General features: G+C 58.2%; 1 protein-coding gene across 1 annotated transcript; it reads right to left on the bottom strand.

The window, feature by feature from the left end:
• Window positions 1–14: 14 nt before the first annotated feature.
• Window positions 15–7,866, bottom strand: INO80B (INO80 complex subunit B). Its single transcript, XM_067533579.1, has 5 exons — window positions 7,760–7,866; window positions 6,934–7,129; window positions 6,388–6,506; window positions 5,618–5,793; window positions 15–5,212 (listed from the first exon to the last, which is right to left on the bottom strand). The coding sequence occupies exons 1-5, from the start codon at window positions 7,818–7,820 to the stop codon at window positions 4,748–4,750; spliced, it is 1,017 nt and encodes a 338-aa protein (XP_067389680.1). The 5' UTR covers window positions 7,821–7,866; the 3' UTR covers window positions 15–4,747.
• Window positions 7,867–10,660: the final 2,794 nt, after the last annotated feature.

The following is a 10,660-nucleotide window of genomic DNA, read 5'->3' as shown; positions in this document are numbered from 1 at the left end:
CTGTTGCAAAAGGAGCCACTCGCAGACTTCCAACCACTTCCAGGCCAGCAGGGTCCAGCTACAATTTAGTCCCTATTTCCACTTCTGGGACCGGAGGGCAGGCAGCCGCACTTAGACCTCTCCGCTGACACTGTGCCCTGGGACGTGGGGCCAGCCACTCTCGACCCCACACTCAGTGCCACCCGTGTCACTTGCAGACGCTCCCCCTCCACCCCCAAGTTCCCGCCCGCTGTGGGCACTCTGGGAATCTATTTAACCCCGCTGGGGACAAAGGGCAGGGAAGCTCGGAGCACAGGTTCAGCAAAGGGATTTCTTCATCCAGAAACGTTATTCGGAAAGCCCTGGAGTGTTCCAACGTTTTGAAAACAACCGGCAGCCTCAGACACCCGCGCCCCTCCTTTGAGCTCACCCTCCTGCTTCAACAGTGAGTCAAGCTAGGCAGAGTCCCTTCTGCGTGCACACACACGTTCCCTCTCTCTCACTCATGCAAGCCCTTCTTACAAGCAGCCATGGCCCGACAGCAGAACCCCACTTGAAACAGGACCTCTGCCACATGCTCCAGTTCCCTCTCCACCCATCATGCTTGCCCCTCTCCTGCGCTCTGATGGAAAGCCGGTTGGTCCATGGGGGTGGGCACTAGCTGAGCGTTATACAGAGTGGGGTGCATTCTTCATGATGGCTCTCACAGATGGTCCTTCTAGGAGGTGCTAAATACCTTTCCCAGGCAGGGCAGCCAACTAGAATGCAACACCCCTGTCTCCGCTGGTTCAGACGTGCCCAGAGCAGCCACTGTGCTAATATTTCAACACAGGCACAAAACAGACTTCGCAAGTTGATACAGGCACAGCAACCTTCTGGGGCTATTCCTGGCCTAGGCAGTGACTGGCCCCCCACGAAAGCTGTCTCCAGAACAGATGAGCTGTACCCTTACCCTAGAGAGGTGCATTGTGCCAGTGGGGCGGAATTCTCACCAGGGTCCTGCTCTCAGAGATTTAAGTGATCTCTTAGCTATCCTGCACCCAGATCCCGGCCTACCTTGAAGATAAGGATTGAAACCTTGAACCTGATTCTAAAGTCTATGGGAAGCCAGCGTAGAGAACAGAGGAACAGTCCTGCAGAATGCCAGGCAGCACAAACCCCACACGCTCAGCCGGCTTGGGCCTGGCCCCTGGGCTGCAGCAGCCAGCACCTGCAGGGGAATCAGCTCTTCAGTTAGAAAAGTCTCTGTCCTTCCTCTTTGCAAGGGGCCTCGAAACCAACAACCTGATGGAAGGACCAGGCAGCCAGGCTAAAACTGTAGTAGGAGGCTCTAGTCTAGGGCCTAGACAGCCCAGGACATCCACGCACGCGCATGCACACACACACACACACACACCCCCCTGCAGCTTTCCATGTACCTGAGTCAGTTTGGTTCATTACAAAACACAATGCAAGCAGGACAGTCCGCCAGGAGAACTGCCGCTTACTCAGCCGCTAGAATTCTTCCAGCGTATTGGCAAGCTGCTGTATAATGGGAACTGAGTGACACCCCTGTCTGGGCTTTCAAAAGGCTGTTGGCAAAGTGGCAGAGTCCCTCCCTCCCTCCAAGAAAACAAAGTTGTCATGGGGTGAGAGGCAAAGTTCCTTCTGTCCTGGAGCAGAAACTGGCTCAGAGACCTGGGCTGGAGAGTCATTTTCCATCAGGGTTCCCAGTTAGGCCCTGGGGGGCCAGACCCAGACTAAGGTTTCAGATATTTATTAACAATCTGAAAGGGCTGAGTGGGGTCAAGGTGTAAGCACGCTTACTGAGGGGAGTCAAGCCCAGAGAACCCCAGGGGAACTTCAGCACCAGCCAGGGGACCAGGGCTGCCACATGCAAAGTCAGGCACATCGGAGAGTTTAATCTAAACTCACACTTTCTGGGGTCTACGTTAATTGTAACCGCTCAGGCGTGGCACCTGCTGCCACCTCCGTGCACCCTCAGCTCAACTGCAGCACCACTGAAAAAGCCAACGAGATGTTTGGGTGCATAGGGAATGAGGGGGCAGGGGACGGTAACAGGGAAACTGGTCTAATGCCGTGCTATAAATGGACCGGACAGGCTGTCCTGCCCTGGGGTCTGGGGCCCAATTTTGGTCATGCCAGCTCAGGAAGACAGAGCAGAAGCAGAGGCGGTTCGAGCTGGAAGAGATCAGGTCAGTTTAGCTTAGAGAGGGCACAAAGAGGCCATGTGAGAGGAGAAACACGAAATACTGACTGCCCAGAGAACCTCGTTCAGGTGCCCCCGTTCCGCCTCTCTCTTGAGAGCGAGGGGACAGTCGCCACAATCAAAGGAAACACCCCCCAGTGGAACTCCCCGGCCAGGTGTCCGAGCCAAGGGCGCAGCAGGAAGCAGACAAGGACTGGATGTTTCTATAGCGCATGTGCCCCCCACTGATACCCAGAGGGGATGAGGCCATCCCCCTCCTGCAGGCAGATGGCAGCGAGGGGGGTGTACAAACGGGAGGAGGCTGAGCTCACGGTTAGCTAGAGTCCGTTAAGGGTCCACATTGCCGAGCGGCTCAATCAGGGTAAAAGGCGTTAACCTGCACCAGGGACGGGGGAGGGCTGGGGTTGGCTCTGCCTAGCCACCCGACCGCTGGTCCCCCCGCTGTGCAATAGAAAAGCGCTTCTCATTTGGACAGGTTGGTCCATAAGTGCCCTCTGGGGGGCCTCTCGCATCTTCCTCTGAAGAGCTGGCCAGGAGCCTGGGAGATGCACTTCTAGACTGGGCTAGATGGACCGCTGATCTGCTGCTGTTTGGCAATTCCTAGAGGAGTAGGACCCACGCCCTCTGTGACCCTCTCCTGGCATCGCAGGCCAGCCTTACAGGAAGGCCGGCTGTGGGGGAGGGGAGTCTGTTACAGTGGAGAGTAAACACATTGTTCTGAAGGCTGCATACACCTGTGTGTTATTGTAGGGTCCCCCATAAGCACCAGGGCTGCCACCCCTAAACCTTTGGTTTGGGGAGCTCAAGCCCAGAAGTGAAACGGACTTTCCATGCTGAGTGCTCTGCAAAGGGTCCGTTGAGCGCCAGCCCGCGGGCAGAAGCGCTGCCAGCCCAGGCACATGACGAGGGGGAAGAGCGAGGAACGGCAGCGCTAGGGACAATTCCTGCTGTTCAAACAAGAGCACAATTGTCCGGGGACAAGGCCCCAGCTGAGGGAGCTCGGAGCATGAGAAAGGGGAATCCCAGCCCGGGACACTCAGGAACCCTGGGGAACCGCAGAGAGGCTCCAACAGCTGGAGCCACAAGACGAGCACATGACACTGGGCAAGATCAGCAAGGAAGCCAGAGGGGGAGAGGCCTTTGGCCATATCTCAGCGATGAGATCAGGCCCCATGGCCTCATCCCACAAGACTTACTCCCCCATCCCCCAAATCAGAAGCCTCTTGGGTCCCCCAGGGGACTTTATGCTGAAATCAGGGTCTCTGGAAACATCCCGTTCCCCAGCCCTGGGGTCTGGTCCAAGGGGCCTCTGGGAGTGGGGTGGCAGAGTCATAAGGGGGCACTCTTTCACCCATGGCACTGAGCAGAACCTGAGAGTCCAGAGCTCCCCACAGGCCCAGGGGCCCTTCCCCCGGTTCACCAGCATTCCCCACCTTCTCACGCCCCCAGCCCCGCACGGAGATCAGAGAGGCTCCCAAAGGCCCACATCAAGGGAGTGATGGAGATCTTCCTTCTGTACCACTTGTTTAATAAACATTACAGGTAACAAGTGACCCCGTGTCCCTGGGCCCAAACCCCCAGTCCCAAGGAGAGCTGAGACCGGGGGTGGCAGAATAGGGAGGGGCCCTGCGGGAGGGGGCAGAGGGACATCCACACCTGCCCCTGCAGAATTCCACGACACACACTCCCACCTTCCTGCACACAAACATGTGGGCCGAGCCCCTGCTGGGACAGCACTGAGCTCCGGCTGAAATCAGAGCTCCAGTGATACAGGCAGGAGGCAGCAAGCCAGGCCGAGGCAGCCCTGCCCTGCCGGCCTTGGGACGGCCCCAAGCCCACTCCCCTGGGAAACGCCCCCCGGTCCCGCAGACTGACCTCGTCCAGCGGCTGTGGCCCCTCTCCACCTCCTGGCCCTGTCATACTGAACATGAGTGGCAGCAGGGGATGCCACACAGGCTGGTACCTACATCACGGAGGGCCTCAACCGGCCCCATAGCGCCTGCCCTGGGTGGGAGGGTCTCACTGAGCACGTCCCACAGAGACGCTCTCTCCAGTGACCGGGGCCGGCTGACTTGCCTCTCCTGTTCTGGGGTGGACGAGAGCATAGGGAGGCCAAGCTCTGAGATGCTCCCTGTGCTCTCCCCCTCGGTGCCCCCAGCAGCTCCGCTCTGTGTGGGCCCAGCCAGCCGAACCCAGCCTCAGCTCACCCTGTTTCACACCCCTCCCAATCAGCAGGGTGCGTGTGAGAGATGGGGAGACGCCAGGCCGCATGGAGCCCCGTGAGCTGCATGGAACAGGGCCCCATGCCAGGCGGGGGCAGGCAGGGCCTACCCTGCAGCCAGGCTCGGGTCAGACTCAACGCAGCTCTCAGGGAAGGAGTGCGGCGCAGCACCAATCCCAGGAGGTCCTCAGCTCGCACAGGCACAAGGGCAGCAGCTGTGTCCTGAGCCGCTGGAGAGCAAGTGCTCAAGGCTCCTGGGCCGCCCCAGAGGGATGCAGGGACCTTCAGCCATGCCCTGGAAGAGGTGAAGCCCGGCAGCAAGGGCCAGCGCCAGGCCCCTAGCTGACCGCCTGCTGCAGCTGCAGGTTCTTCCGGTAGCAGGCGAGGCTGCAGAGGGGCACGCCAGTGCGCGAGCAGGAATAACGCTTGAGGTTGGGGCAGCCGCTGACCCCGCAGGCGATGGGTGCGGGCGCAGGCGGTGGGGCGCAGGGCGGCAGGGGGAGCGGGACACCCAGCGGGAAGGACACGGTGATCCTGTCGGCAGCATTGCAGTAGCGGATCATGGGGCATGGGGCCTGCTTGGCCTTGCGTTCCCGCAGCGTCTTCACCTTGGCCTTGTTGGTCTTGGTGAGGCGCTCGATGGTCTGGTTCTTGTTCTCCTCTGCCTTCTTGGCGGCCTGCAGGCGCCGCTTGCGGGCTCGCTCCTCCCGCTTCACCAGCATCTCCTCCGTCATCTCCTTCGCCTTGTAGCCCATGGGCAGCTCCAGCAGCGGCTGGCTCTGCTGCTTGTGCAGGAGGGCTTTCTGTGGGGAAGGGCAGAGCCAGAGGGACACTGTCACACCCAACGCACTGGCTAAGGGGGCTTGCCCTTCACAGGGACTGGTTCCAATCCAGCCGCAGCTAGGGGGGACTGGCTGGCTCTGGGGAGTGTGCGTGTGTCAGGGACCAGGCCTCTCTCTGTGCAATGAAGGTGGAGAGCCCGGCAGGACACAGGGTGCTGCGCTGTCACCGGTGGGTGAGATTTGGGCACAGGTGGATTCTGTGCTACCCCAGCTCCTCTCTGCCACCGCCGTGGACACATGTCCCATCAGCACGGGGCAGCATGCACCGGTCACCCGCAGCGCTGGAGCATCCTAGGCCACATGGGGGGAGGGATTGACCCGTTGGAGCCGCCCCCCAGGAGCAGCTCCTAGCCTGCCTGGCCTCACCTGTCTGGCTGTCAGCAGTGACTCATCCACCTCCCTCTTGAGTTCGCCGTTGTCATCCAGCTCCCCCTTCTCCAGTGCATCCAGCCAGCGCTGCTCCTCCTCGTCCTCGCGGGCAGGCAAGCAGCTCTCCGAATCCAGCTCCGGCAGAGGCGATGGGTCCAGGTTACTGTCTTCATCTGAGCAGCCCGGGCAAGGAGACATGATACCACCACCTACCATGGGCCCCCCCTAGGGGTTGGCCTGCTCCAAAGGGGCTGATCTCTCCAGGGACGGACGCCCCAAGAGACCCCGACTAGACCTGGCTGCACATGTGCTCTTGTCCCTGGGCGTCGGATCTGTCTATGGCTCTCAACAGGCGGAACCTACAGCAGGCCGAGCTCAGCCCTGGCTCCAAGGGCAGCACTGACAGGCATGCCAGAACAGAGTCAAGGGAGCGCCAGGCAGCTGGGGCAGGGCAGGGCAGCCCAACACGGGAGAGAAGCTGGGGGCTCCCAAAGTTGTTTACAGCTATTTTGTTACTGCCCATGAGAAGGAAACCAGACTTTGGCTGGGCGAGAACCTGGCTTGGGGTTACTCGCATTCCTCCTGCCCTGCAATCTCCCTGACCCAGGGGGCCCTTCCCCACAGCCATGCCGCCACCACGCCTGGGGACCCGCCCCCACCCTTATTCTTCCAGCCTGCCAGGCTGGGCTCCTTTGACCAGACCGCTGTTCGGGAAACAGGCATGCTGTGAAGACGCACAGCGAGGATCTCCCACTTTTAGCACTCACCTAGCCAGGCCCGGTACTGCTCAATGGGGACCCCCTCCATGGGCTCATCCTCATCATCCACAACCATCAGGGGGGAAGGAGAGCGCGGCGCCTCGGGGATCACCGTGAAGGTCGGCACGCTGGAGAGACAGCCCAAACCTACCCATTAAGGTGGAGCAGAGCTTGAGGCTAGCACCCATGGAGAGCTGCACTGGGATGTGTGGGTGCATGCACTGGGGGGAGGTTCTGCCTTCCTGCACAACACCAGCATTGGCCACTGTAAAGGCTCCACCCAGGCTAGATGGGCCCATTGATCTGTTCTGGGGAGGGCAGGGTGGGAACACGGGGCTCGGTGGGCCCACAGTTCTGATCTGATCTGATGGGACAGGGAGGGAAATACCAGGCCAGAGGGACTCACTGGTCTGATCCAGGCGTGGATCCTGGCTTGGCGCACCATGGTCTGAGCCAACATGGGGCTGTTTTTCAGACATAAGCGCTGGACACAAAAGTGTTCCACAGCCTCCCCGAGACCCCTCACCCAGAGCAGGGGCTGGGACCCCCCCTTACCTCTTGGTGCCCAGAATCTGCCCCCCAAGCTTGATTTTGAGCTTGAGCTGGGGCTTGGGGAGCACGGAGCTGGACTCCAGGGTCTCGGAGAAGCTGGGGCCCACGTTCTCATGGTGATGCCTCTTCTTATGCTTCTTCTTGTGCTTTTTGTGCTTCTTCTTGTGGGACCCGTGGCCGCTGGACTCGTCCTGTTCCCCTGCAGCACACGCGCAGGCTAGAGGCTCACACCACCCACGGCAGGAGGCCCAGAGGGAGCCGGGCCGTTCCCAAGGGAAGGGATGAGGTGCCCCGGCGCCTGGGGCATTGCCAGCAGGGGTGGGGAGTGGGCTGCCGGGAGGAGCCTGCCCTGATTCCCCGCGGGAGGGGAGGGGAGGGGATGAGCCCCAACAGGCCCCTCCTGACTCCAAAGCCCCCGTCGCGCTCCCACCCCCAGCTCCTGCCTAGCCTGGGGCTGGGCCCGCCACGGCTGGGGGGCAGGGCAAGCGCCAGCCGCGTATATACATGGACATAACCCGGCCGACGGAGACCGGGCCCCGGGCCGGGCCCAGGGGCCCCGAACCCCCCGCCCGCCCCCATCACCCCGCCCCCCCCAGGGGTCCCGAGCCCCCCCATCACCCCGCCCCCCCAGGGGTCCCGAGCCCCCCCCACCACCCCGCCCGCCCCCAGAGGCCCCGAGCCCCCCCACCACCCCGCCCGCCCCCAGGCCCCGAGCCCGCTCCCCGGCCGGTCCCGGCCCCAGCCCCCCGTTCCTGCGGGGCCGGGCAGGCGCTGAGACCCACCCCCCCCCGGGCCCAGATCCCAGCAGCGGCCGGGAGACGCTCCTCACCCGCCTCGGCCCCCTCCATCCTGCCGCCGGGGGCGCCCCCTCTCCGCCACGCCTTGCTCATCAGGCCCAGGCCCAGGCCCAGGCTCCAGGCGGGCCGGGCCGGACGGGGGCACAGGGGGACTATTCCGAGCAGCGGACCCAGCCGGGTCCCGCTTCCGCCCGGCGCGGAAGAGACGCGGCTGCGCAGAACGTTCCCCCGGCGGCGCGGCGGCCATCTTTGTTGGGGGCAGGTCCGTCCCCCCCCGGGATCCCTCCGGAAACAGGCGTCTGAGCCCTTCGGGTCCGCACACCCAGGCGCCTGGTTCGGGCAGGTGCGACCTGCGCACTAGGGAGCAGCACCAGGGCTCCCCCGCCCCACGGCAGCCAGTGCAGAACCCCCCCCTTCCCAATGGCTGCCTTAGGACATGTGAACCACTGACCCTGTCTGCCCTGGCCTGGGGCTGGCCCCAGGGAGAGCCTGGCCCGAGCTGTGGGTGCGGCTGCAGGGCCTGGCTGGGGGCCGGGGAGTCCAGATTGTCAGCTGTTTGGGGCAGAGACCTTTGTTCTGTGCTGCTGGTAGCCTGCTGGGCACCAGGGGGCCAGGCTGGGCCGGGGGTGGGGCCCAGACACCACAGCAGTGAACACCAGATCTTATAATAACAAGGCACTGGACTGGGACAAGGGTCTGGGGGACTGGGACACCCTGGGACTCAGGAGTTCAATTCCTGGCTCTGCCCCAGACGCCCCGTGTGACCCAGGGTAAAGTGCCTAGGTGCCCTGTGCCTCAGTTCCCTTCCGTCTGTACAATGGAGGTAGTACGGCCCCGCCTCCATTGCGAGGCTCCCATACCATGCTGATGGGAGCCATGGAAGCACTTAGGTAGAAGGGCAGCAGAATGCGCAAGTCACAGAGACCTGGTGGGATGAGGATAGTCAATGGGACAAAACAGAAAAGGTCGTGGTGGTGGGGGAGTGGCTCTGTAGGTGAAAGAAAGCGTAGAGTTAAATGAAATACAAATCTTAGCTGAGGATCTCTATGGATAGTAATTCCATGCTTGAACAACCAGAAGATAGCAGTAGGGATATACTACTGACCCCCTGACCAGGATGGTGATAGTGACTGTGAAATGCTCAGGGAGATTAGAAAGGCGATAAAAATAAAAAACTCAATAATAATGGAGGATTTCACTATCCCCATATTGACTGGGTGCGTGTCACCTCAGGACAGGATGCAGAGATAAAGCTTCTTGACAATTAAATTACTGCTTCTTGGAGCAGCTAATCCTGGAACCCCCAAGAGGAGAGGCAGTTCCTGATTTAGTCTTAAGTGGAGCACAGGATCTGGTCCCAGAGGTGAATATAGCTGAACAGCTTGGTAATAATGACTGTAACATAATACAATGTAACATCATTGGGGGGGGGGACACCAGAGCAGCCCACCACAATAGCATTTAATTTCAGAAGGGGACAAATGAGGAAGTTAGTTAAACAGAAATTAAAAGATACAGTGCCAAAAGACAAATGCCTGCAAGCTGCATGGAAATTTTTTCAAGACACCACAATAGAGGCTCAATTTAAATGTATACCCCAAATTAAAAAACATAGTAAGAGGACCAAAAAAGTGCCACAGTGGTTAAACAACAAAGTAAAAGAAGCAGGTAGAGCCAAAAAGACAGCCTTTAAAAAGTGGAAGTTAAATCCCATTACAGAAAATAGAAAGGAGCATCAACTCTGGAAAATGAAGTGTAAAAATATAATTAGGCAGGCCAAAAAAGAATTTGAAGAACAGCTAGCCAAAGACTCCAAGAGTAACAGCAAAAATGTTTTAAGTACATCAGAAGCAGGAAGATGCTAAACAACCAGTGGGGCTACTGGACGATCAAAATGCTAAAGGAGCACTCAGGGAAGATAAAGTTATCGCGGAGAAACTAAATTAATTCTTTGCATTGGTCTTGAGGACGTGAGGGAGATTTTCCAAACCTGAGCCATTCTTTTTAGGTGAAAAATCTGAGGAATTGTCCCAGATTGAAGTGTCATTGGAGGAAGCTTTAGAAATAATTTATCAATTGAACAGTAATAAGTCACCAGGACCAGATGGTATCCACTCAAGAGTTCTGCAGGAACTCAAATGTGAAATTGCAGCACTACTAACTGTGGTATGTAACTATCATTTAAATCAGCCTCTGCACCAGATGACTGGAGGATTGCTAATGTGATGTGACTTTTTTTAAAAGGCTCCAAAGGTGATCCTGGCAATTACAGGCCAGTTAGACTAATCTCAGTACCAGACAAATTGGTTGAAACTACAGTAAAGAACAGAATTATCAGACAAAGAGATTGATACGATTTGTTGGGGAAGAGTCAACACGGCTTTTGTAAAGGGAAATGATGCCTCACCAATCTACTAGAATTCTTTGAGGGGAATCAACAAGCATGTGGACAAGGGTGATCCCGTGGATATAGTGTACTTAGATTTTCAGAAAGCCTTTGACAACATCCCTCATCAAAGGCTCTTTAGCAAAGTAAGTGGTCATGGGATAAGAGGGAAGATCCTGTCCTGAATCAATAATTGGTTAAACGATAGGAAACAGAGGGTAGGAATAAATGGTCAGTTTTCAGAATGGAGAGAGGTAAATTGTGGTGTCCCCCAGGGGTCTGTACTGGGACCAGTACTGTTCAACATAGTCATAAATGATCTGGAAAAAGGGATAAACAGTGAGATGGCAAAAGTTACAGTTGATACAAAACTACTCAAGATAGTGAAGTCCAAAGTAAACTGTGAAGAGTTACAAAGGGATCCCCCAACACTGAGTGACTGGGCAACAAAAGGCAGATGAAATTCATTGTTGATAAATGCAAAGTAATGCACATTGGAAAACATAACCCAACTACACGTATAAAATGATGGGGTCTAAGTCAGCTG

The sequence above is a fragment of the Emydura macquarii genome, unplaced genomic scaffold (assembly GCF_026122565.2).
Source record: "Emydura macquarii macquarii isolate MOO-44397 ecotype Brisbane River unplaced genomic scaffold, CSIRO-AGI_Emac_v2 contig_3345, whole genome shotgun sequence".
Lineage (NCBI taxonomy): Eukaryota > Metazoa > Chordata > Testudines > Chelidae > Emydura > Emydura macquarii.
The sequence above is the reverse complement of the archived record's forward strand: the minus strand, read 5'-3'. Positions and strand labels throughout refer to the sequence as shown.

What these genes read in the sequence shown, in the direction of transcription:
- INO80B (XM_067533579.1), bottom strand. Translation starts at nt 7,820, where the DNA reads ATGAGCAAGGCGTGGCGGAGAGGGGGCGCCCCCGGCGGCAGGATGGAG. An exon ending in GATGGAGGGGGCCGAGGCGG is followed by an intron (nt 7,130 to 7,759) that starts GTGAGGAGCGTC and finishes CGTGTGCTGCAG; the next exon opens with GGGAACAGGACGAGTCCAGC. An exon ending in GCAGTACCGGGCCTGGCTAG is followed by an intron (nt 5,794 to 6,387) that starts GTGAGTGCTAAA and finishes CGGGCTGCTCAG; the next exon opens with ATGAAGACAGTAACCTGGAC.